At 32.7% G+C, this 26,159-nt stretch overlaps 2 protein-coding genes across 4 annotated transcripts; one reads left to right on the top strand and one right to left on the bottom strand.

Moving 5' to 3' along the window:
• Positions 1-4,422: 4,422 nt before the first annotated feature.
• On the top strand, positions 4,423-9,555 carry LOC112795713 (DEAD-box ATP-dependent RNA helicase 37). The gene is made up of 7 exons (XM_025837842.3): positions 4,423-4,616; positions 4,861-5,717; positions 5,803-5,886; positions 6,376-6,618; positions 7,344-7,511; positions 7,756-7,869; positions 8,612-9,555. Exons 2-7 carry the CDS (start codon positions 4,983-4,985, stop codon positions 9,083-9,085), a joined length of 1,818 nt encoding a protein of 605 aa, XP_025693627.1. The 5' UTR covers positions 4,423-4,616; positions 4,861-4,982; the 3' UTR covers positions 9,086-9,555.
• Positions 9,556-14,993: 5,438 nt separating this feature from the next.
• Positions 14,994-19,745, bottom strand: LOC112795712 (F-box/kelch-repeat protein At1g55270). 3 transcript variants are annotated; one of them, XM_072234858.1, is made up of 5 exons: positions 19,340-19,600; positions 19,158-19,224; positions 18,337-18,896; positions 18,039-18,249; positions 14,994-16,446 (listed from the first exon to the last, which is right to left on the bottom strand). In XM_072234858.1, exons 4-5 carry the CDS (start codon positions 18,105-18,107, stop codon positions 15,196-15,198), a joined length of 1,320 nt encoding a protein of 439 aa, XP_072090959.1. In that variant the 5' UTR covers positions 18,108-18,249; positions 18,337-18,896; positions 19,158-19,224; positions 19,340-19,600; the 3' UTR covers positions 14,994-15,195. The 3 variants fall into 3 exon arrangements, with proteins under 3 accessions (XP_072090959.1, XP_072090960.1, XP_025693622.1); XM_072234859.1 differs by having other exon boundaries at positions 18,337-18,888; positions 19,340-19,593; XM_025837837.3 differs by lacking the exon at positions 18,337-18,896 and having other exon boundaries at positions 19,340-19,745.
• Between the last annotated feature and the right edge of the window lie 6,414 nt (positions 19,746-26,159).

Raw genomic sequence — 26,159 nt, 5'->3', positions numbered from 1 at the left:
ATTAAGTAGCTAAGGTAGCACAAATTAAATTAAAGTACCTGAATTCTTAAGAAGGGTTCGCCACTTGCCAAGTCCATGTTTCTGTCTTTCTGAACGTAATCAATGGATTTTTTATTTTCTTCCGGAGTCCATGGACCTTTCTTCAATCCATTATTATTGTTCTCTTCACTAGAACAAGACTTGGCCATGATGATTAATTACTTAACTAAGTTAAATCAAATATTATGAACACTTGTCGTAAGGAGATGAAGGAAAAAAGGTTATTGCTCTACTACTTGCAAGCAATAATGACGAGTAGGAAAGAAATAAGAAAAAATAGAATATATATAAATAGTTATAATATGTGAATATGTTGTATGAATTGTTGAAATATTTATGATCTAATTGATCTAATTTTAGTATTCACATAATGAATTTAAGAATGATATAGAACAAATTATTCAAGACATTTGAAAAAAGTAGTGTATCAAATTGTTTTGGTCCGCCCACTAAGAATTTGGGTTCGATCGCAAATCACTGACTCAACGATTCTTCCGACTCGAACCAAGAGGAGACCCACACGTCACTTTCTTTTCTCCTAAGAGCCTAGACAGCTGACCGAAATTTACAGGCGAGTAGGTCTGCTCACAAGGGTCCACTCGAGTATAGAGTATAAAAGGAGGAGACCTATCTCTCTCAGATGTGCGTCACTTATTCTAATCCTATTTAGTCGCCTCTTAGTATGGATTCTGGCTTTGGCATCAGAATATCCTTATAGGTAGCCACCCGCCGTTCAACCAACGTTGCAGTTAGGTTCCGTCCTCCAATTCGTTCTTATGTCACGATTCCCCTTCGCACCTGCTCTGACACCTCTTTAACCCGATCCGTAAAAAACCCGAGCAGACAAACACAAATAAAATAGATGTATAGTGTAAAATAATTAGAATTAAAAAGAGAAGAATTTATAGACTTTGATTGCGATTGAGAAAAGGCCTAATTATCATGGCTCCAGTTCTCAATCATCCAATTGGTTGCGAAGGTTGTAACATGAGAAAATAATTAAGAAAAGGCAAGAGAAGAACAATGACTTAAAAATTAGGTTGGATAAGATATAAAAGGGTTTGAATTTAATAACCGTTTATTTCAACACATGATGAAAACAATGAATTTTAAAATTTCGATCCCTTAATAAAAAGATGAAGAAACAAATGTAGAAAATGATGAAGATGGTAAATATGCATCTCAAGAGTGATTATTTTCATTATAGTTATAATTCTCTGTTTTATAATAATTAAAAACATTGTAGATATGATTCTAGTTATTTTTATAATTTACTGGGAATGTTTTGGGAAAAAGACATATAGGTCTTTGACTTTTTAAATTTTTGACAAATACATTCTTGATAAAATTTAAATACAAAAAAGTCTTTGATTTTAATAAACGCAGGACAATTTAGTCTTCCCGTCTATTTTCCTCTCATACACCAAACGGAACTGGTTGACGTGGCTGAAACAGTGTCCAGATGTCCGTTACGGTGCCACATTGAAAGGGAAATAAAGTTCGAAGGACAAATAAGTCCTTGGCGTCATTTTACAAATAAAGTTCGAAGGATAAATAGGTCCTTGAGAATTTTTTTTTCAAAATTAATAAACATTTTTCCTAAATTCTCTCATCTATCTCTCTCCATTTTTATATTTCTCTTTACTATTTTTACTCTCTATATAATTATATTTTATATTAGTAATTTAACAAATCAAAATATGTCATTTGATATTTTTTTACAATTAAAATATTTTAAATGTAAAAGTATACACATTAAATTATTTTAAATTTTAGATAACGAATATTAAAATTAATTATTAATAAAAAATTAGACTTTTTCATATAAAAATAATAACTAAAAATCTTATTATTTAATTTTTTATCTGTGGATATCTTGGTCTTCTTAGTCAGAAACTTTTGTCAACTTACGACTTTTTTGTAAAAGTAGTTTGATTTTATAAATCTTTTGTGTCATGCATAATTTATACTGTTAGAACAAAGTGAATTATAATTTTTAAAAAAAAATTATTCTCGTAATGTTATTATGGATAAAAATACTAGTTCTAATATAATACACAAATGCACTAATGCTAACTTAATACGTGAATGATACACAAATGAACTAATGCTAATTTGATGCATAAATGAACTGATGCTAACTAATGCCACTAGTATGATGAAAACTGAACTAATGCAATTTAACAAATTCTAATATAATACACAAATGCACTAAAACTGAACTAATGCAATTTAATAAAAAAATAGAAACAGAACAAACCCAATTTCTGCAATTTTAATACAAATAATTTAAATTGCAGAGTACAACAAGTTAACTAGATTTCAAAATACAAGCATAATTTTATAAACTAAATTCTCATAATAGAAACATAATAGAAGCATAATGAAAAAAAAAATTCTCAAGGACCTATTTGTTCTTCGAACTTTATTTGCAAAATGACGTCAATGATTTATTTGTCCTTCGAACTTTATTTTCCTTCCAGCGTGGCACCGTAACGGACACCTGGACACCGTTTCAGCCACGTCAGCCAACTCCGTTTGGTATATAAGAGGCAATAGACGGAAGGACTAAATTGTCCTCCGTTTGTTAAAGTCAGGGACATTTTTTTGTATTTAAATTTTGTCATAGATATATTTGTCAAAATTTAAAAAGTTAGGGACCTATCTATTTTTTTCCCTAAAATATAATGAATATTTAAAATTTTTGAATTACTAAATAAAATTTTTTAATTGAATAATTTAGATAAAATATATTTTTTTAAAAATTTTATTGAACTAAATTTTTAATTCATTATTTACATTGTTTAAATTCTCTATTGTTTACCTAGGAAAACTCTTAGAAAATACAGAAACTAATATATAGATATGAAAAAGGTGAGAGAACCGTATACTTGATTTTGTATGAAAGATTCTAGCCAATTGGATTAATCATATCAAATGAATAATTAGTACAAACAGTTTTATAAAAATGTTGGAGGTCATGGCATCCATTGTCTATGCAAAGATATGCTGCTGATGCTATCCATTTTTTTGACTTTTTTACCTGATTAAACCATATGATTTAAGAATTTTAATAATTTTTTTATTAATAAAAAATAAATTCATAATGATATAGTTTTTGTATTTATCAATAGTCAAATTAAATTCTTATATTATTAAACAAGATGAATTTGATGGCGAAATAGAATAAAAAAAAAATTTAGTACACTCTAAGACTAAATATAATAGTAGAGATAGAAGAATTTTAAGAAGTAAAATATTAAACTAAAGTATACTTGATTTATGTTTTTATTTTCAGTTTTTATTTTAACTATTTTTTGTTTACAAAAATTTGTGAAAAAAATAAAATAATAAAAATTTACACCACATATTGGAATATTTAGCCATCTTAAATAGAAAATAATGGACAAACTAAAAGTGAAAAGAAAATGAAATGCATAAATAAAAAATTACACAAAGTATTAAGATTAATTATAAAATAGAAAATATTTGAATGTCCAATTTGTCTAGATATGTAAAAAAAATAATACTACACATTAAATTTTTTTTATTAACCAAATCTAATTAGATTAGTCTAATACAATAAAAATTAATTATAACTAGTATTATTTTAAATTTTATTATTTAATTTAATTAAAATTAATTTATAAAAAGACTTAAATATGTGGTATTACTAAAAAAAATCCAAAAAAATAATTTGAATCTTCAAGTAAAAATGTAGATGTGTGCCTTTTTCTAAATAAATTTAATGTTATAAAAAATGTCAATATCTTATATTTTTTACAGTCTTTATATATATATATATATATATATATATATATATATATATATATATATATATATAATTTTTTATCTCATGTGTTTTGTGTTTTTGATTTGTTCTTTTAATAACATATATTTTGCATGTAAGTTGGATTTAAAAAAATAATAACATACTTTGTAAATAATATTTGTAAATTTGTATATTGATTTTTTTTATACATGACAAATAATGATTTTTAATCATAGCTTATTTATTTAAACTTTATTTATTTGATACTTTATAAAAGTTAAATAATTGATGAAGTTTTTATTGTTATTTTTAAATAACATTTTTTAAAAATTTTTTGCCTTATTGATATCAAATTAATAATTATAGAAATAGAAATCTAAATATTAATTTCGTAAAAATAATAAAAAAGCAGTTGAGCCGCTAGTCCTCTTAATTTACAAATTTTCTGACGTAGTTTCTTATTTTTTTTTTAAAATTAAATCTATCCAAGATAGCGAGTTAGCGACGACTTACAGAAGAAAAAAGAAAATAAATTGAATTGAAATTTTAATACTAAAGATTAAATTTAAATAAAATAAAATAAAATCTGATAAATAAAAGAGAGGGAGAGAGGGGCCGCATCGTAAGGCAGAAAAGATATTTTTGTATGCAAGTTTGAAGGTTGTGTGTCTCTCTCTGTCTTGTGGCGTCTCCAAATACATAGAAACCAGAATTAGGGTTTCTCCATCTTCTCCTTCAATATTCCTTCCTTCCTTCCAATTCAGGGTTTTAATAACTCTTTCAAGTTTCAACAATACAGATACAGGTTCCTTCTCTTCTTCGTTCAAACTCCATTTGCTTTTGCTGCATTGCGTTTTGCACCGTTTTTAGGGTATTGAAACCGGTCCTAAGCTTTCTCCATCTTGTCCACAAATGCGGACGCCAGCATTGTTCTTCATATTAATACCTTTTTCTCCTCAATTGCTCTTTACTTGCATTATTTGATTACCGTTCCCGTTTCTGTTCGGCTTTGCGAGATCAGGGTGCTGATTTGGATTTGTTGAATGCAGGGGCTGATTGTTATAAAAGAGGATTTCTGTTTCTATCGAGGGTTTTTGTTTAAGCAACTAAGGACAAGAGAGAGAAATAAGGGCTTTTCTTTTGGTGTTTTGTGGTTTGTTTGTGATTGACTATGCGAGCTTCATGGGCTGATTTGGCTGCAAATTCTGCAGCTGAGGTTGCTGGTTCTGGTACTTCAGCCAACAATGCCGGGGCTAGTAATAGTTTACCTCCATCCCGGTCTACTTACGTGCCTCCGCATCTGAGGAACCGGCCGCCATCAGCTGAACCATCTGCCCCGCCATATAGTGGCGGTGCAACTTCTGGTTCTGGGGCTGGTGCAGTTAATTCTGGATCACGTTGGGGTGCACCTCGTGGCGATTACCGTTCAGGGGGGAACAAAAGTGGATGGGGGAGCAGAAGTGGGGGTTGGGATCGTGGGAGGGACCGTGAGGTCAATCCGTTTGGAGATCAGGATGACACAGAGCAGGAATTTGGTGAGCAAGAGAACACGGGGATAAATTTTGATGCCTACGAGGACATTCCGGTGGAGACTAGCGGGGATAATGTGCCACCGCCTGTGAATACATTTGCTGAGATTGACTTGGGTGAAGCGCTTAATCGTAATATAATGAGGTGCAAATATGTTAAGCCGACGCCTGTTCAGCGGCATGCCATACCAATTTCCCTTGCTGGAAGGGATTTGATGGCCTGTGCTCAGACTGGTTCTGGAAAGACAGCTGCTTTCTGTTTCCCAATTATCAGTGGAATTTTGAGGGGACAACCTATGCAAAGGCCACCTCGTGGTGTGCGTACTGTGTATCCACTTGCCCTTGTTCTCTCACCAACTAGGGAGCTATCAATGCAAGTGAGTTAGTTATATGTACTATGTATACGTTTTGCGACTTAATTTTAAATTAAAATATAGCGGAAATGTTGTGATTTGGTTTCAGATACATGACGAGGCTAGGAAGTTTGCATATCAAACAGGCGTTAAGGTGGTGGTTGCTTATGGTGGAGCTCCAATAAACCATCAGGTTTCTTTCCTATCATTTATATTTTTTGGTTCTCCTTTTTGTTTTGTTTTACCTGGGATAATTAAAGCTACTATTGATGCTATTTTTGATAGATGCTTGTATTTTAATCAGAGTTACTCCATTTGTTGATCTATGTAGCTTAATCAACCTAATGAGATAAGGTTTGGTGTTTGTTTCTCTTAATTGGGTTTCTATTTCTAGTGAATTTGAAAGTTTTCTTATATTTTGGTTTAAGATATTGGTATTATAGTTCACACTCAAGGTTCAGAGGACGTTGATGAATCCTGTGGTAGAAGTGTTATTGAACTGTTTCTGACCTCGGAAATGTGAAGTTATGCTAATTATCCATAAATTACCAGCATAGTTGGAGAGTATCTGGAAATCGTATAAACATATCATTAAGCTGCATGCTTTGTTCCTACTGCAAACTTAGCTGACTTGGTCCAATTTATGATTTTGATATATACCAACCAATTTATTATTTTCCAGCTAAGAGAGCTTGAGAAGGGGGTGGACATTCTTGTTGCAACTCCTGGAAGACTGGTAGATTTGCTGGAGAGAGCTAGAGTTTCACTTCAGATGATAAGATATCTTGCCCTAGATGAGGCAGATAGGATGCTGGATATGGGTTTTGAGCCGCAAATAAGGAAGATTGTCGAACAAATGGATATGCCTCCTCCAGGTGTAAGACAGACTATGCTATTCAGTGCCACGTTTCCTAAAGAGATACAGGTTTAGTTCATTATTCAAAGTACATTTTTGAGTGAAGCACCTTTGATCTAACAGTGTTTCTGAAATTAATTTAGAATTGTATTTATTGATTTTACTAGCTTGCCTGCTTCATTTGTTGCATCAACTTTTAGGTAGTGTTTGTTTCCAGAGACTGGAACTAAAATTTCAGTTCTCGGACACAATTTCAGTCCCTTTATTAGTACCTTCAGAAAGTGGGGACACAAGGGACTAAAATTTCTGGGGACGAAGACTCAAAACTCAACATTTTCTTTAATATTCTTATTTCATCTCCATATTTATCTTGAACCAAACAAGATACTAAGACAATTTAGTTTTGTACATTTTACACGAAACATAATACAGATACTAAATTTAGTCTCAGTCTCCCGGTTTCTGTCTCTCAGTCTTGGTCTCTCTTTCAAACATAGCCTTGTTTCTCTTTTTCTTTCCCCATTGTCTCTAGGGATGTGTAGTTTCTGCAAGCTGTTTTGCTTTTAATTTTGCTTTATCTATCTTAGTGAAATGTGCTTTATGCATTTGAGTAGCATATTCGTGTCTAGGGGTATTTTGACGCCCAAACTTCCTTTATCTTTATTAATAGATAGGGTAACTACCTTTTGAGTCAAGCATTAAAGGCAATTTCTGATTCAGTTGAGATCATATGGGGCTTAGAGACAAACTGCAGAATATCTGAATTATTGTTGTAATTTATTGTTGACATGCAGAGACTAGCCTCGGATTTCCTGTCAAAATACATTTTTCTTGCTGTTGGAAGAGTTGGGTCAAGTACCGATTTAATTGTCCAAAGAGTTGAGTATGTTCAGGAGTCTGACAAGAGAAGTCATCTCATGGATCTTCTTCATGCACAGAGAGCAAATGGTGTGCAAGGAAAGGTATTATCTTATTATCATTTCACACAAAGTGAATTTCTACTCTTTTACTTTTATCTTTGCTCCATCAGATGTGATTGTTATCTCTGAACAATGGCATACATATTTTTGTGTGTTGGATTTAGAGGATTGTTGGACTATTATGCTTTTGGACTATAGTATATTATCTTTATATTCATGATTTAACTCTAGCTAAATGGCTCATTAGACATTAAGACTATTTCATGCTTGATTTCCTGTTTTGCAGCAAGCTTTGACATTAGTTTTTGTGGAGACAAAGAAGGGAGCTGATGCACTGGAACATTGGCTGTGTATGAATGGTTTTCCAGCTACTACCATTCATGGAGACCGGACTCAACAGGTTAGTTTGTTGTAAAAATGTATTTGTATCTTTGTTTAGGGTGTGTTCATGAGTTGAGGGAAAGGAAAGGGAAGATTTTTAATAGTCTTGTTCATGCGTTTAAAATAATTAAGAAGGTGCGTTTTGAAGGGTTTACTGTATATTTGTACAATTACAATAATTTAGTTTGATTTAAAATATTAATTAAACTAACATATCAAACTCCCCAATTTGGGGAACTTGAAAATGGGAATTTGGAGGGTTAACAAAAACAACCAAAATACTTATTCTCTTAATAATAAAACTAGGGGGCATTCCAAAGCTTTTCTCTCCCCTCTAAAACTCTCCTAAACTAAACTTATGGAAACACCCTTAGGTGTTCAGAGATGACACTTTTTAAGACCTACAACATCTTCATTTTAGAATTGGCTTTTCCATCATACGCTAGTTTCAAATTTCTTTCTTTTTGGCGTGTCTGTTCTTGTTCATTAATTCTTCTCTATTCTTGCATAACTTTTTCTGATTTATTATTAGTTTGTATGAAGGTGAAGCATGCATTTATTTTGCTTTCTCTTATTTTCAAAGGCTGACTTACTTTCCAATTTGTTACAATCATTAGTTTTGAAAGTCTTTTATATCAAATTGTATTCAAATTGTATTCTAATTATTTTTCTTTTTTGGTGAGAATTGTATTGGTTGTGTCATATCTTGTTTGTATGCTTGGGATTTGTATATATGCTTAGCTGTTCGTGAATCTCTGCAGGAAAGAGAAATGGCATTAAGGTCATTTAAAAGTGGCAACACGCCCATATTGGTTGCCACTGATGTGGCTGCACGTGGTCTTGATATTCCTCATGTCGCCCATGTTGTTAACTTTGACCTTCCCAATGATATTGATGACTATGTACACCGTATCGGAAGGACGGGACGTGCTGGAAAGAAAGGCCTCGCAACTGCATTCTTTAATGACAACAATGCCTCCCTTGCAAGGTCTTTGGCAGAACTAATGCAGGAAGCAAATCAAGAAGTGCCAGCATGGCTCTCACGGTATGCTGCTCGATCGTCATTTGGAGGTAGGAACCGTCGTTCGGGAGGAGGGCGTTTTGGTGGCCGAGACTTTCGAAGAGAAGGTTCTTTCAACAGGGGTGGTTCTGATTACTACAATGCCGGAAACAGCAGTGGTGGATATGGGGCGTCGGGTGGATATGGTCCCGGTGGAACCAGTGCATGGGATTAACTTCCACCACCACCCAAAGCATTATACATAGAGATTAGGTGCGGATGTACACCCATAGGATGATTTTTCTACCCCTCTTCCTCTTTTCCTTTCTTCTCAATTCTTCTTTCAAATTTATTGTTGCCCTTGTAGTATCCTAAGCCAGCATCATTTTGAACTGTTATGCTAATTATTGAAGGAGACGGTGGTGTAGTGGTATTGTTACCACATCAATAGAGGTTGTAATGTTGTATAATGTTGGTTGGTGTTGGAAATGGTGGTTATTAACATTAGGAGTTATTTTTACAACCTTTCATCGTGGGCAGTAATTTTGTTGGGGACTGGTTGTAGATTATGCAGTGGGGAGATGTTTACATTCCCTTGTTAAATTTCTACAGATTATGTTTGCCATTTTAACATTGCCTAATCAGCTGAGCTAAGATTTTGTACTATTGGTAGTGAATGAAATTAGAGGAAGTTTTCTTGCTAAATGATTTTGGGGGTGATATTGATCTATTACATCATTCTATAGCCTGATGAGAACGTTGCCACTCGTTCAGTTTTTAATTTCATCTCTCTTTTTTTGGGATTAAAATGGATATACATTCTTTGAAGGCTTAGGTGTTAAAATCCATTAGAAAGCAGATGTTTTCAAGAATATGTACAACTTAATGAACTTTGGATTTGGGGCCGGTGGGTTACGAATTTACACGGTCTAATAAGTAATAACCAAGCTTATAACATTTTGATAATATAGGAAAATGAACGGAAAATAAAAACCTTGTGAAGCATTTTTGCTGTGACAAACGACGCTAATGATGTGAAGGTGGAGTAGGTGGCTGAACTAAAAAATGTGAAGGTTGGTTTTTAATTTGATCAAAAGGTTAACAATAATCAATATCACTCTATTTAAAGAGAGTGGTGAAAGGTTGCATCTAGCAGCCATGAGAGGTGATTTTGTGAGAGGGAGAGAGAGGGAGAGCCTCGCGTCCTCATGGATGAGGACCATCAAGAAAAGGGGAAGATGATGATAGAGGGAGAAAAAAAAAGTAAAGAAAGTGAGATATATTTTCAAAATATATGAAAAATTATTTTGAAGAGTTACATCTCTTTGTAGAGTTGTGACTTATTCAAAAGTTATACCTGTTAAAAAGTTGCGACTATTTGAATAGTTATGTCTGTTGAAATGTTGTAACTATTTGAAAAGTTGTGCCTGTTGAAATCGTAGCTGCATGTCTGCATGTTGCATGTACTCTGTCTCAATAAATTTCTCTCATTTCATTATTGCTGAACGATCCATCTCAACTCTTTTTTATGCGCAAAAGGAAGAATAGAGAATATTACTCTGTAAATTATTATTTAATGTAAGGCTTGATTGTGTGAGTGCATAAACAAGTAAGTGTTCTTCATTGTATCTTATAGGAAATTCGCCAATAACCCATTTTACACATCATTGTACATTGGTGGGGGCGAATTAAACCTAAAGAAAAGTGTGTAACACACGCCTTGAAGAATTGAGCTATTTGATTTCACTATCCCCTTCTCTCTCATATCTCACAATCTTTAGGCTTAAATATTTACCAATAAAACAAAAATGGCCGCTGCATCAATTATGGAGATCACGTCGAATTTTGTCAAGTTAAAAAAATTTGATGGTTTTCTTCAGGCAACATTGGAAGTGTAAATGGATCTCTATGATCATATGCACATGCTACCGTTAAAGACGGATTGAGACAGACCATCAATATAGCAAAAAAAAGCATCCGGCTAGTTAATGGGTGAACAGGAAGAGAACTGAGTTTCTCCCCAAACTGTGTGAATTTTTAGACAATGCCCTAATATCTTGTAGAACTAAAATTACATGACGTATGGACTCCAAAACCGGAGGATCTAATGTCTTGCGAAGATACTCTTCTATTTTGCAAGTTGGGTCAAGCAGCTTCACCCGCAGACAAAGCTCCTCGATAGATATTCTCCTAATTTCTGTAATCTGAAAATCTGGCAAAGAAGTTGCTCGAATCTTTGAATACAGATCATAGCAAATACTAGGTTGATAGCGGCCAGCACGCCCCGATCGCTGCTCAGACATTATTCTAAGGATCATAACTTTTTTCTTTCATTCGTCCTTCATCCATTACATTGATAGAATACATAAATTCAATTACAATTTTAGTCTTTATTTGTTTTTATCTTTCTTAAACCAATATATATATTTAGTTTTACCTTCATAATTTACAATTCAATTCAATCAATTAATGAAAATTCTTCATATTTTCTTTTCTTATTCTTTTATAGTTTTATCATGATATCAGAGTTTTTGGTATCATCCTTAAAAAGGATACATAAGCTATCATCTTTCCGATGAAAAATCACCCTACTTCTTTTTCAACCTCTTTCCACAATGAATAATTAATATTCTAATTTTGCTCAGAATTCAACCAATCTCTATTACATCCATCCAAGTAAAAATCCAACATAAGTCTTGGTTATCCCTGTTCTAACAGAAATAACTATCATTCATGAAACAGGCCTGTCTGCGCCTTCTTCTGCTGGCAGTTTCATCTGCGCTATGCGCCCTCTCTCATTGCGCTCTACGCGCCCTCTCTTATTGCGCTCTATGCGCCCTCTGAAGACCACTCTTATTGCGCCATACGCGCCCTCTAAAGATCAATTTTATTGCGCTCTATGCGCTCATGAAATAGTCTCTATCTCCTTTTATATTTGTAAGCCAAACCTTTCTGTAGGACGCCTTGTAACCAAAGTGATTCTCCACACCTCCTTGGGAAACCCTAATGTTGATTGTTGGATCAGCTTTGACCATCGTGAAAATGTGTTGCGCAATCACCTTCGAATCCAACCTACCATGGTCTTGTCCCATCGAAGTTTGCATGCAAGTATGAGGACCAGTGTATCTCCTAACCTCCCACTTTTCTTGCTTTCGGCGATATGATATGAGTATGCTCCAATTACAACCGGGTCCGAACTAGATACATTGTGCATTGTACCTCAACTGGTCACTCTCTACTATTTTGTACTCCGCATCCCTCCTGATGCTGTACTGCTTAACTGCCAACACGACTTCTTCCTTGTTCTTAAATTGTTGTCCAACCTCAAACTCGTTGCTTGGATCCTCTTCAGGGCCTCCCTGGGTAAACGACCAATCCGAAATCATTGCATCGAGATTCAACCTCATGAAATGATCCGGCCAGTCATTTGGTCGAGAAATGGCAAGCTGTGTCAGAGCGATCTGTGTGTCACCGTAGTAGTTCATCTCTTCTTCCTCGTCACCATCATCAGAAATTTCAGGTAGTTCTTCGTCAGCATTGTATCCGTCATCGGGGTTAACTTCATACTGATCCATCATCGGATCTCTGATAGCAGAACCATCATGACTTTTAACATTGTCGTCCATTAAGTCAACATTACAAACTTTAACATTAGACCCCTCCTGACTATCCTCAAGTGGCATATTTAAATCCACCATAGTCCTTCTGATAGTTCGTCTAACAGTTCCACTCAATGGATTATCATCAACAATATCTGCAGATGATCTTCGGCCACCAACCTCAACGAGATACACGAATAATTCCAACAGATGAATATTTGTCCATCGGTTGTGCCACGACCTTATAAGTCGTACGTCCTCGTCGTCGCGGTACCTAATTCAGGACAATAGACATATTTCTCACAACCGTGGTCTGATAAATATAATAGTAACAAAGACAATACAACTGTAATATACCTTTTATAAAACAAATTGGCATCTACTTCAGTCGGATATCTGTAGTAAATTTTTTTCGCCCTTTTTGCTTTTTGCTGCTTGACGGAATACAATATCAAATTCTTCAAAGCTGTTAAATTGTTGACTTCCGGTGTCATATAGGTAATTATCGGTTGCCCCGATCTAAAAACGATAGAACCTTCTACGTCGTACACTATTTCACCATCATAATGAATGGATAACAATGAATTCCTTGACATCGTAGAGAAAATATCAACAATAAGAGAAAGAAAATAAACAATGAAATTGTGCTTTTCTTATCTGCTTTCCAACAACAGGCATGCTTTTATTTTGGAAATCTAACATATAGTTCGTCGGAGGTGCGGCGAACTCTATATAATTTATAGAGTTCGCCGGAGGTATGACAAACTTATTCTTATTACCAAAAAAAAATTGTATTCTAAAAAATAAAATTAAAATATCTTGTTTGAAAATTTATTTAATTTTTTATTTTATTTTAAAAAAATCTGATTATACACACACAGACCAAGTTACATGAATTTTAAATCAAAAATAATAATAATTTATTTAATTTAGTATTTATAATAATAAATAAAATTACCATTATGTAAGTCATTTGATATAAAATAGTTTAATTTATAATTATAATTAATATATATATTATTTATAAATAAATTAAAAAATAATAATTTTTTAACATGATAAGCATGAAGATCAACATTTTCACACATTTAGTTGTCGTTTGAAAAATTTATTTTATTCCTCAATTATGAATGAAAATAGTGACATTTATAAGTTATTTATTGAATTATTATTTTAAAAGAAGAACTTTGTCTATTACGAACATTTAATATATTTTTATATTGATAATAAATATAAAGATTGATCATATTTTGTCATCTTTATTTTATTAAAAAGGGCACACTTTAGAAGAATCACAATAAAAAGTTTAATTTTATGTAACTAGCAGCATGTTATATGTAACTTTAGAAGAATCTGGCAATAAAAAGTTCAAGTTTACGCTATTTTATTTTAGCACATTGCATGTTCGATTTTATTCCATTTTTATTTTATTGCTTAGCCACGGCAATACGTAATATAATAGTGGTGATAGTAGTAGAATGGCCTACATAATATAAAGAAACCAGAATTTTCTGTGTAAAACTGTAAATTCAAATGACCTGCATTCATTGGCACAAATAATAAAAGACTTATCATTTACTTATTTTCAAATTAGCATTGAATATAGACTTAAATGGCACAATAAGAGATTAGAGATATATTAAGTTATTATTGTAATTGAGAAGAGTTACTTTACTTATATAGTTTTTCTTTCCACCGTATCCTAATCCGAAAGGTCAATAACTAAAAATCTGTCACTGACCAATGGGTTGCTGCATGCATAAGGCGGGTCTCAAATCTCCAACACTTACTTAAACGGACGAGTGAGTTGACTACTCGACCAACCCAAATTGGTTCTTTACTTGAATAGTTATATTGCAATAATAAGCTAATGGTTCTTTTGCAAATAAAATTTAATTCTGTTGGACAAAAATTCTAAGGACTAACATAAACGCCACCTCAAATTAGTCAAATCCCAATAACATGGTGTCAATGCTTGGATAATTCGACAAAAAAAATCACTTATATCTCACAACACCGCCATCTGCCATGTGAAAATTATATATATAAATTTCATTTTGCGGCAAGATCATGCGAAATGCTTTGAATCGTTTAGCCACAACACGATATTTCAAATTATACACTGATGCACATTTATGTCAAAACTTTTGTTTTTGCGTATATCATGAAAGAATATAATTATTTAAATAAAAAATCTAAATTTCTGAGTGATTTTTTATAACAAATAGCAAACAAGATGTAAAGTAAAATTCACCTTAGTAATACTTATTCCCGTGAGAATTTTTACTCGTCATAATTTTCTTCCCGTATTGCTTATTTCTGTTTCTGATTTTTTATAGAAGCACACACGCAAAAAATGAAATAAGTACATATTTTTCAAAAACAAACTACTTTTTACTTTTTGGAATGACACAAACGAGTAATTATTATATGCCGTTTTCCTAATAAATCATGTACAGCCGCAAATCATGCCAAACAAGCCTTGTATGTTACATCTAATTGTCTATCTAGCAAATAGCAAGAAAGGAAAATGGACAGCCTTAATTCATGATTGTAAAGGACGGACTCCATTCATTCTATTGCCAAAATAACAATTAAACTCATCTTTACAGGAAAAAAAAAAACCACAATTTTTCCTACATTTCCCCCAAAACAAAGTAGATAAAACCTATTTCAATCAATTTCAGACGAAACCATGAGTTCTGCTAACAGTATAGCAAATATGATACTAAAGAACTTTTGAACCTCACGCTTGAAGCACTTGACAATGAACAATGTGACTCTTCAAACCACCACGCCCTGCTATAGTTGACCATAAATTTCTAACTAATGTCCTGATGTGACCCTCTCCGGCAATATTTTCCCATAGGTGAGGATTTGTTTCCACTTGCCTGTTTGGACTAGAAACATCGACTAGACTGATGCTCATATTGTTGCGGATGATGCATAACTTTCCATTGAGGGAAACAAGTGCAGCAGCATCGAGAGCACGGGAGCTACCCAAATGAAGCTTGCTGTCAATAAACTTTTTCCATGAATCTGTTGCAGTGTCATATACTGTGAGCTTGCACCCATCCTGGCAATCAAGTGCATACAGTTGTCCATTAAGCGAGATGCTAGGATTACGCCAGCCATTCACCATCCCATTACTAACTGGAGTCCAGGCATCGGTTTCAGGGGAATATGCTTCGCACATGACATTGCGACGCGACCCAAGTCCCTTCAGAAACCATGTTCCATTATGAACAACCCCAATAAAGGGCACCATCGCTGTGCTCATCTCTGAGATAAAGTTCCACCTACTCCGATTTGGATCATAAACTTCAGCAGACCTAAGAGTTCTTTGAATTCCTTCGCATTCACCACCAGCCACATAAAGACAATTATTTATTACACATGAACCAAACAGATGGCGTTTCCGCAGCATATCTGGTGCCCTGTGCCATTTATTTGTTCGGGCATTATAGAAAATGACACGTCTCATAGATCCCTTCAGAGGATCCCTTCCACCAAATAAGTACAAGTGACAACCGCTAAGAACTGCACAGCCAAATCCTAGTGCTTCAGAATATTCCACAGGAACAGGGGGAAGGGGTTGCCACAGTTGGTAGGTGGGATCAAATGCATGCAATGAAATTCTTCCATCACGATCTCTTTTGATGACATAAACCCACTCTTCGGCCATTCCAAGACTTTTTCTCAGTGAATAAAAGAAGTTTCCAGACAAGAGGCGGTGCCATCTTTTGCAAACCAAACGCAGTTTCCTGTGCTCTACCCGGGGTACTCGAATCAAACAAGCAATAGCAAGATCGTCAGGGAGGCCAGGTAGGAGAGGAGGCTGAACTCTTGTCCTCTCTCTCCGTGAGTTTTTTCTCCTATGTGCATTCGGATTTATGTCAGGTTGGATACATAGCTTTGATCCCGGAACAAATTTCCTTGCCCCAGCAACTGTTTTTAGGCCCGAATCTACTCTACAGTAGCATGAAACAGAATCAACCTGAATAACTTGATATATTAGTATTCTAACCATAACCGAGCAAAAGAAATATTTCATTTAACAGAATGTAAATGCCCAGATTAAGCTCTACGTATTGGTCTTAAGACTTCTAGTACCCAAGCAGTAACTGTTTTGGCATATATTTTCCAGTGACTAAAAAAATAAGGTTTACAGAAGTAACATCACAATGTAATAAAAACCTTCATCATACTGGAATTTTTCACATTTTCTTTATATAAGTTACCTAATCTTACCATTATTTATGAAAATAGCTATCAAACTGCTGATGATGCTAGGACATTGAGATTCAAAAGAAAAACACCGAAAATAAGACAACGGAAATTTAAGAAGGGACATTGGTAAGTAAGAACATTAAAAATGCAAAGAGCACATTAAAAGAAAATAGATACAAATTGTTAATCATGGACATTTCAAAATTAAAAACAGAGACAAATGCTACAATCAATGTTGAGAGGAAGTCGAGTCAGACAAACAGAAGAATATCAGGAAGGAAAACAGCAGCACAAAGGAGAAAGTTGTATTGCTTAGCAACTCATAATGGTGCTGAACAGCTCCAGAAAGGAGGGAACTATTGAGATTCAGAAAGATCTGAAGGTTCTGAAAGGAAACAATGTTGTTTCCTCCAATTGAGAAATGAGCACAACGTCTTGAGTCTTGCCTGTCAGGGGTTTTGATCATGAATAGATGGAAATAGTGATTGGCGAATTAATTCCAACTTAAGAAAACGGTATCAAGGGAAAAATCTCCTTTGGCCCATCGCAAAAGCATTTCAGAATGAGAAAAAATACCGACACACAATAACTATCAAGAAGCCAAGTAGGAGTGACGAGGAGTGATGGTGAAGACACTTCTCTGTCCCCACAATTACCATATTTTTCTAATCAAGATACATAGGAATTAGTAAACTTGCGAAACAAAAATGTAATGAAAGAAGAGCATAAAAACATGCTTTAAGAACATAATGAGTAGGCAATGCCTAATTAAACCAAATGTATGTAAGAAGTGATTGTTAAGAAGATGGGGAGGTTGAGTCAAAATATGACTAGGAAGCTATCATTATGAAATTTATGATATTTTTTAGCTTAACAAGCCTGTGTATTCAGATTCTGAGAAGATGTAATAAAAAATGGAGAGAACAATCATTAGCTCAACAGAGCTCTCCATTTCATCAGCATAACAACTCGAGTAACCATCCCTAATAAAGAAACCAAGTGATAAATCCATAAAGAGCCAAGAGAAAAACCTCATCAAAAAAAAAAGGAGAGAGAAAAAAGAGACATGATTATTCCTGCTGATACCACTGCCAACAAACACGCTTAACCTTCAATCCAAATTCATTCATATTCCAATAAAATAAGGGGAAAAATTGAGTGGCAATCCCTAGAATAGTGTGAATTACTGATAAGACTATAGGCTAAAGAGGTTGACATTCATATTTAGTTTAGCTATTAAGATGGAATTTTGACTAGGTCAGCACAAAGGTCAATCAGTTCAAGTTTAGGTGTGTCTCAGAAAATGCATAATATAAGAAAAGAAAATGATAAAATAGACGTGAAATTGGAGTGACTCACCAGTGGAGCTTGAACTCTATAGCCCCTATGACTATGAGCATTAGAAGAGTGTTCAACTAACTGGTTCATTGTGCATCAAAAACAGGATTTAGTTTCAACTTTCAGCTTTCAAGTCTCAACTCTGTATTGCTGGGTCCAGATGAAGTTCTTAACAGCACCTTTCACTTCAGTTTCAGCTTTACCATCCATTTTCGATGCTTCAAATCCAATCCTATCCACAAGATAAAAAATCTTATAAAAATAGAAAGTTAGAAGCCCATAAGACGAGGCAAACAGTGTTCCCTCCAAAAACAGTTACCATGGCAACCTCCCACAGGTCAAGACGTGGCATCCAAGCTTCAGTAATAATAAAATATAACAGTAACACTGAGCATTGAACGAGAATTTCCCCTACCAACATTGTTTGCATCAAATCAAACTCCAACTTCTATAAATAAGTTCAGATGTATCTTTGGCTGTCACTCCTCTCTTGCCCTCACTTCGGTACGCAAACATCCCAAAGAGCAGCACCACCATAACACATTCAAAGTAATAGCCCCACCGACAAACACAACCCCAAAATCCCAGACATAGATAAACAACCAACTAGCTGCAGCTGGCACAGAAAAGACCTCTGCCGAGGCAATTGTAAAGCAAAGCTGAATTGAAGAGGAATAAGATTCCTAATCTTCTCACATCTGGCTCTATCACTGCCCCCCCCCCCCCCCCCCCTTTTCTCTTCATTCTCCTATTTTAACCTCCTTTCGGTTTAGATTTCTCAGCCAGATAACATTTGCAGAAGCTTCAGCGGTTATCTTTCTTTTCCTTTTTATACATGCAAAAGTCCACATACTCTGGCTAATCACAAGTCCTTCAGCACTTACCACGTCAGCATAATAAAAGTCATTAACTCAACCACTTATTATCTCAAAACCTTTATCAATTAATAAAATACCTTTTTAAATGCAAAGGAAACAGTTTTATTACATTGTTAAGGTTTGGTTTCATGATTCAAGACTCTTCAGCAAGCTATTGAAATCTATAGGCTTAAGGAGCCATGACACTGAGACATGTCAACAATTAAGATAATACCAACTAAATAGCATACACCGAATAATGAATTGATAACAATATGAATACCTTGATATTCCAGAGCCACTAAGACCACCAATTCCAACCACACAATTTGAGTACTTGACACCCAGATCTTCGCAATACATCACAAATTTCGTGAATCAGTTTTACATGAACCAAACCCTAGAAATTAAGAAACTAAACACAACAAAATCAGAAGGAAAAAAAAGAAAGCTAGAAAACCAAACCTGAGGCACGAAACGGCCGTGGCGCGAGGCTGTGAGTTAGGGTTAAGTGGTCAATGAGGGAGAGCAGCAGTGAGGAAGAGAAGTGAGTGTTTCTTACACACACAAGTTACAAGTGATAGATGGTAGCTGATAGTGTTGGGTTGGGAACTGAAAAATATATGATTAGATATTAATAAATGATTTAATTTGTGAATTTGTGTGTGGGAGTGAGAGAGAGAAAGGGGAGTGGGGTTGTTGTTCTTCATTGTGATTGCAAATTGTGATAATGGTCTTCTTTAATAAATGTTATGGGTGATAGGTCAAACCAACCCAACCACGAGGAAGGCAAAATTGGAGCCAGACAAGTCAAAAGCGACTTCAATTTCAGCGAATTTCTTACATACTCCAACATTTAAGGTTTTTCTTTAAAAAAAAAAAACAACGTATCATATGCATAGACTAATTAATTAGACCATTAAAATCAGTAAAATTTTAAAATAATTATTTATTCGATTCTTTTTTAATTTATATATTTACTAAAATTATCTATCTATCTATCTGTGTATAATATTATTATTATCGGTGTTACTATACGTAGAAATACTTTTTATAATTAAGTCTAATTAAATTGGCATAAGTCTAACAAAAAAAATTGTAATCATGTATTAGTATTTCTCTATTTTTGCGCTTTTTTTAGCATAAAAACTTTTGTTGAATAGCAAATAACTTATTAACATAACAAAAATATTTTGTACATAACATATAAATTTTTTTGTAAATATAATTTATTGATTAGATGAGTCAATATTTTAGACACATATAATCCTTCAAAAATTTTATAGTGTACAAGATTTTTATGTTGCACATAAAAAACTTATATACTGTACATTAAAGTTTTTGTGTTATGTGTATATTATTAGTTGAGTATTAATATTTTAGAGATGTAGTCCTTTAAAAATTTGTGTTATGCACCAAAATTTTTATGCTGTACACCAAATTTTATGTGTTATATATTAAAATTTATGTATTATGCGTATTTTGTTAGTTGGATGTAAACATTATGTGCATCTAATTTTTTAAAAAATTTATGTGCTGTAAATTAAAATTTTTTGTACTTTCATTTTTTAAACATGTATAAGAGAAGAAGAATATGAAGACGACGACGATGATGACCATGATGATACTGAAGGAAAATGAGGAAAAACAATGAGGAGATGAAATCAAACAAAAAAGAAGACCACATTGAAGAAGAAGACGATGACGTTAAAAAAAACAAGAGAAGAAGAAGACGACGATGATATGAAAGAAGAGGAAGAGAAAGAGGAAGAAGAAAAAGAAAAAATAACAGCAGCCATGTGTATATATTGTACGTTTGAAGAAGTTGTGATTTAGTTGAGTATTTGGTTTAAAAAAAAGTTGGATGCCTAACTTTAGGGTGTAGTGTGTTTTTTATTTTATTGGGATAATTTTAAATTTATTGTTCACATTGTTTACGAAAGTCATTGTCTACCTAGTAAAATCGAGAAAAAGTACAGGTAGACAATGAGTTTAATGAATAATACAGTTACGTATACGATAACCTTCCTTTTCCACTTGTAATTTCCGTAAGAATGTAGTGTATTTTTTATTTTATTGAGTTAATTTTAAAGTCTATTGTTTACATTATTTACAAAAATTATTATTTACCTAACAAAAACGTTATTATTATTATTATTATTATTATTATTATTATTATTATTATTATTATTATTATTATTACAAATTAAAGTCCATATAATACAATAACAACAATATCAATAGAGTAATGAAAATAACAAAACAACGATCATAACGATAACAATAATAATAATGATTGTTACTGGTAGAAAGACTCTATGTCTCCTAGAAGCTAACCTCCTTAGAGGGCATGAGTGAAGGAAGTAATTCACGAAGATAGGATTCGTAGGTTAAAAAAATGAGAAAGTCTATGAAGCTAACAGTTTTATTAAAATCTAACTAGTACTTAACCAACAAAATGAAAGTAAATAATCTTATATCATTAAATATAATCTTAAACCGTTAAAAATACGAATAATGACTAATTAATGATTATAAATTACAAAATTTGTTGGTCTTCTATAAAAAAATTTCTCCAAAAGCAACAATGTAAATCTAGTGACTATTTATAACATGAGGAAGGACCAGATGATAGCTCCCTAATATTTTAGGTTGAGTTTTAATGATTACCAAATTTAAATATAACTTAAAAATTTTATTAATTAATCTTTTAATAATAATATTTTTATTTAAATGTACTAAAGAATTTTTTTAAATAATATAAGCAAACTAACTAAAATCAAAATTTGAAAAAGTGTTAATAATTTTAGATATCGAATATGAGTGTTAGAAACAAGAGACTAAACTGGAGCAATGATTGTGTGTCTATTCAAGTTATGTAGAATGATACAATATAAAGGGTATTTATAGGTAATAAGAGAATCATAATAATAAAGATGTAATCTCCTATAATAAATATTCAGATATCCTAAATAATATTAATTGATCCTAATTGATCCTAATTATATTCTAACATTTGATCCTAATTATATTCTAACATCTCCCCTCAAACTCAAGTGACAACTTGAGTTTGAAACTTAATTAAACAAGGAAATAAAAAAAATGCATAAACTAACAGAACGGATGCAGATGGAACACGGAAGAAAGCATAGACGGAACTGCCGCTGTCGGAAGGAAGTGCAGATGGAACTGCCGCGGGTGCAGACGAAACTGATGGAAGGAAGCGCAGAGGGAACTGCCGCTGTCTGAAGGAACTAGGAAGCGCAGACGGAACTGCCGTTTGTCTGAAGGAAGCGCATACAGAACTGCCGGAAAGAAACGCAGATAGAACTGCCACAAGGAGATGAAATGCTGACGGAACTGCCACGAGAAAACGCAGATGGAACTGCCACGAGAGAACGCTTACGGAACTGCCACGAGAGAATGCAGACGGAACTGCCACGAGAAAACGCACACGGAACTGCCACGAGAGAATGCATATGAAATTGCCACGAGAGAACGCAGATGTAACTACCACGAGAGAATGCAGACGGAACTGTCACAAGAAAACGCAGACGGAACTGCCAAAAGAGAGCAAAAACTATATGATTTCTTCATGAGAATAGGAAAATAGCGGATGACATTGGTGTTTGATCATTCGACTCGAGAATACACAAGACGGAGAGAATAGGCTAGTCGGTGAGGTGAAAAAGTATCAAAGGAGTGACAAAAAGAAAAGAAGAATGACATAGAGAAAAAATGCAAAAACTACGAACCTATCCTCCTCAAGGAGGATACCATGACTCTGATACCATGTTAGAAACAAGAGACTAAACTGGAGAAAGGATTGTGTGTCTATTCAAGTTATGTAGAATGATATAATATAAAGGGTATTTATAGGTACTAAGAGAATCATAATAATAAAGACGTAATCTCCTATAATAAATATTCAGATATCCTAAATAATATTAATTGATCCTAATTGATCCTAATTATATTCTAACAATGAGTAATCTGTTCACTTTAAAAGGATGTCTTTTTAAGTTTTATAAGTGAAAAAGGGCTAAATACAAAATCATCTCAAAAAAGTGTTAACTAAAATTTGCGTTTTGACTAACGATTCAAAATAAACGTGTTCAGCAAATTAAATCTTTTTTTAAAAATTGGCATTTCTCTCAACTGTGTTTGTGTTTGTTTATAAAGATAGGACACTGAAATAAAAATACAGAGACATAAAATCGTGTTTGATAAAAGAGATATGGACAAAAATAGTATGTCCAAAGACACTAAATTATTGTATTTTGTGTCCATCCTGATAGAAAGGACATGGGACACTAACAAAGAACATAAATTATTTTTCATTTTTTCTTTCATTATTCTTGTTAATTTTTTATAATTATATTTTTTATTATTATATTTTTCATCTTAAATTTTTTGAATAAAAAAAATTAGAACAAATTATATTTTTAAAATTTGTTCTAATTTATTACCAAACAAAATACAAAAATACAAAATTTTGTGTCTCTATCTCTTATATCTTATTTTCAACATCTTATTCTATCATATTATCATAAACAAACGCAGACTAAAGCACCGTACAAACCTACCTAAACGGCAATGGCGCATACACAAACAAAAAACATTTTTGTTTATGCACATTTTAAGGAACACAGAGATAGAGATAGGTGAAAGATTTTTAACAGATCTTTAATGCTCTATGTCCTATATACATGATCCTAACCTAGAAGAATTATGAACAGAAAATAATACTAAAAGAATGTGCTGAACAAATTTTTAAAACTTTCTTCTAACTTTTTTATTCTTCTCTAACTCTTATTCTTTTTATATATTGGTCTAGATTACACTCTGTAAATTAGATAATAGTTCGTGTTTATTTGATAACATTTTTAAACGAACTCAATACTAAAGTAGACTTTTAAATTGAGTTGTTAAGTTTTTGAATTTATCAACGTTAGTTCTTGTCTAAACACTTTGAGTCTTTGTACTTCATACATTTTTTAGTAAATTAATCCATTAGTGAATCTTTGTCCTAAAATGACTTAGCAAAAGAATATGAAAGTTCTCATGTCGGTGAAGTATCCAATTTGAGCCACTATTTAGGATTAAGAAGTTTTGAAGAAAAAATATTTAAGATTTTTACATTAGTGAGAATTCAATTTAAGTTACTTAATAATCTTACGAATAATATCTAACCTTCTTAGATTGATAGGGTATCTAACTTAAATTTTACCTGAAAAGGTCAAAAAATTTTCTAAAATTCTTAGGTTAAATTGTGATTCAATCTAAATCAAAGCTTAGCTTGAGCTAACTTAAACAAACTCGAAGAAAGAATATTTTTTATACGCTTATTTTAATTAAAAAGCTCTCAACTTATTTATTAAATAAAGATTGGACGCATGTATTTTAAAATTAAACCAATATATATTATATGTGTATATGATCCTTTATTTTATCTCTTTGATTTAAATCTTATGGTTTATATTGAGTTCGGAAGTATGCTTTATCTTTGATTAAGATACCTCACAAAACGTTTTTAAAAGCATTTTGAAGTTTATCTATGCCTCGAAAAGTGGACTTGAAAACCTTGGTGTCGTTGCTCAAAATCAAATGATATGCCGAGAGCACAGTATTCAATATTACCAAACCTCCAATATCCTCCCTTTGTTGAATACTCATGTTGCCGCTTATATGCTTTGCTGTGTATAACCTAGGTTGAAACATGTTGCTTTAAATAAATTTGAAGTTGGGAAGTACCTTGCCTTAAGAGATTCTGCCATGTGATTTCAATATTCCTGAATTTGTTCGCCAACTTTAATTTAGTTTTTGAAGTTTCAATTACTTCAATTTAGTCTTCAAATTTTGTAAACATGCCTTACATTAGCTAGGTTTTAGAACGATTTTTAGTACAAAAACATTAATAAAGTATTAATATGGACAGTCAGATGCCTTGCTAAAACATGTAAAATGATTCAATTTTGATTTTAGCATTCAAATATTTTAAAAATATGCTGTATCACTTGTTTTATTAAGTAAAATTAAATTTCAAAAAATACTACTTATGATGTTGGTTTTGGGTTATTTGAGTGCAAAAATCAAAATTAAATTATATCATTTTACAGAGTCTAGCATGTCATCCAACTTTCGATGACAACATTCTATTAACGTCTATACATTGAAAATTATTTCTAAAATTAACATACATGAATCATATTTACAAAATTTAATGACTAAATAAAAACAAGTAAAATTTTAGTGACTAAATTGAGAATCGCATACAAATTTAGAAACAAAATTGAGTATTATACTATTATTTCATACAAATTTTTCATCATTCACCAGCCTAGCTTGCTTTGCTAGTAATAAGCTAGATTGAAACTTGAAAGCCTTAGACATGCATAATCTTCCTTTCCCAATCTTGCTTCAATCTGATGCACAGTGTTGAGTGTGATAGCAAGAAACATCCCATAACACGTAAGCTTCTTCCATACCTTAAACAAACAAAGTAAAACTTGTGTCTTTATTAATTTGTTCTTCCCACAAAAGTTGGTACATTGTAGTAGAGGTGAGCTCATAGTTATATAGAATGCAATAAGAGCTCATTTTTTCCTATATTATAAATAAATGTGTGATATACATTGATATTTTTATAACATTGTGTATTACACTATTATGGGTCTGATTCATTTTTTTTTAAAAGAACAAAATGTGGATAATATTTTGTCACTTAATAACAATTTTTAATTAAATAATAACAAAACGGCATTGACGTTTTGTATATATTTACTATTTTTTAATTGATGAAAAAAAACGTCAGTGATATTTTGTGCAAAACATCGATGACGTTTTATTGAAAATGAATAGTGACGTCGATGAGAAAATGGCAGTAACATTTTTCTGTAGCCATCAAAAATCTCTACAACTGTGTCAAACATAGTTTTTTGAGCATTTTGGTGGATTACACCAATTTGGCCCAATATTAAAAATAAAAATCATATATATATATACATATACTTAATTAGTAAATTTATGTCAGATAATTATGCGGGAGCTATTTTACTATTAGCGATTTTTTCCAATAACAGGTTTATTTATTTCAGATTTATTAGAAAAATAGGAAAAAAACACACAAACATATACATATTGTTTTTCTTCCACAATGATTCGAGAACAACATTTTCACTTTTCTATTTTGTAGATATTTGGATTCCCATCTCAGATATTTCACGTTTGCACAAGACCTACGATCTGTACAAGGAAGCCAATGCAATTAGCTAGCTTGGTCCTC

Source organism: Arachis hypogaea, chromosome 4, assembly GCF_003086295.3.
Source record: "Arachis hypogaea cultivar Tifrunner chromosome 4, arahy.Tifrunner.gnm2.J5K5, whole genome shotgun sequence".
Lineage (NCBI taxonomy): Eukaryota > Viridiplantae > Streptophyta > Magnoliopsida > Fabales > Fabaceae > Arachis > Arachis hypogaea.
The sequence above is the reverse complement of the archived record's forward strand: the minus strand, read 5'-3'. Positions and strand labels throughout refer to the sequence as shown.

Excerpts from the sequence above, each read along its gene's own strand:
- LOC112795713 (XM_025837842.3), top strand. The coding sequence starts at position 4,983 with ATGCGAGCTTCATGGGCTGATTTGGCTGCAAATTCTGCAGCTGAGGTT. Across the intron at positions 6,619-7,343 it reads CGTTTCCTAAAGAGATACAG|AGACTAGCCTCGGATTTCCT; the intron begins GTTTAGTTCATT and ends GTTGACATGCAG. Across the intron at positions 7,512-7,755 it reads CAAATGGTGTGCAAGGAAAG|CAAGCTTTGACATTAGTTTT; the intron begins GTATTATCTTAT and ends CCTGTTTTGCAG.
- LOC112795712 (XM_025837837.3), bottom strand. The coding sequence starts at position 18,107 with ATGAACCAGTTAGTTGAACACTCTTCTAATGCTCATAGTCATAGGGGC. Across the intron at positions 16,447-18,038 it reads ATAGAGTTCAAGCTCCACTG|GTTGATTCTGTTTCATGCTA; the intron begins GTGAGTCACTCC and ends CAAGTTATTCAG.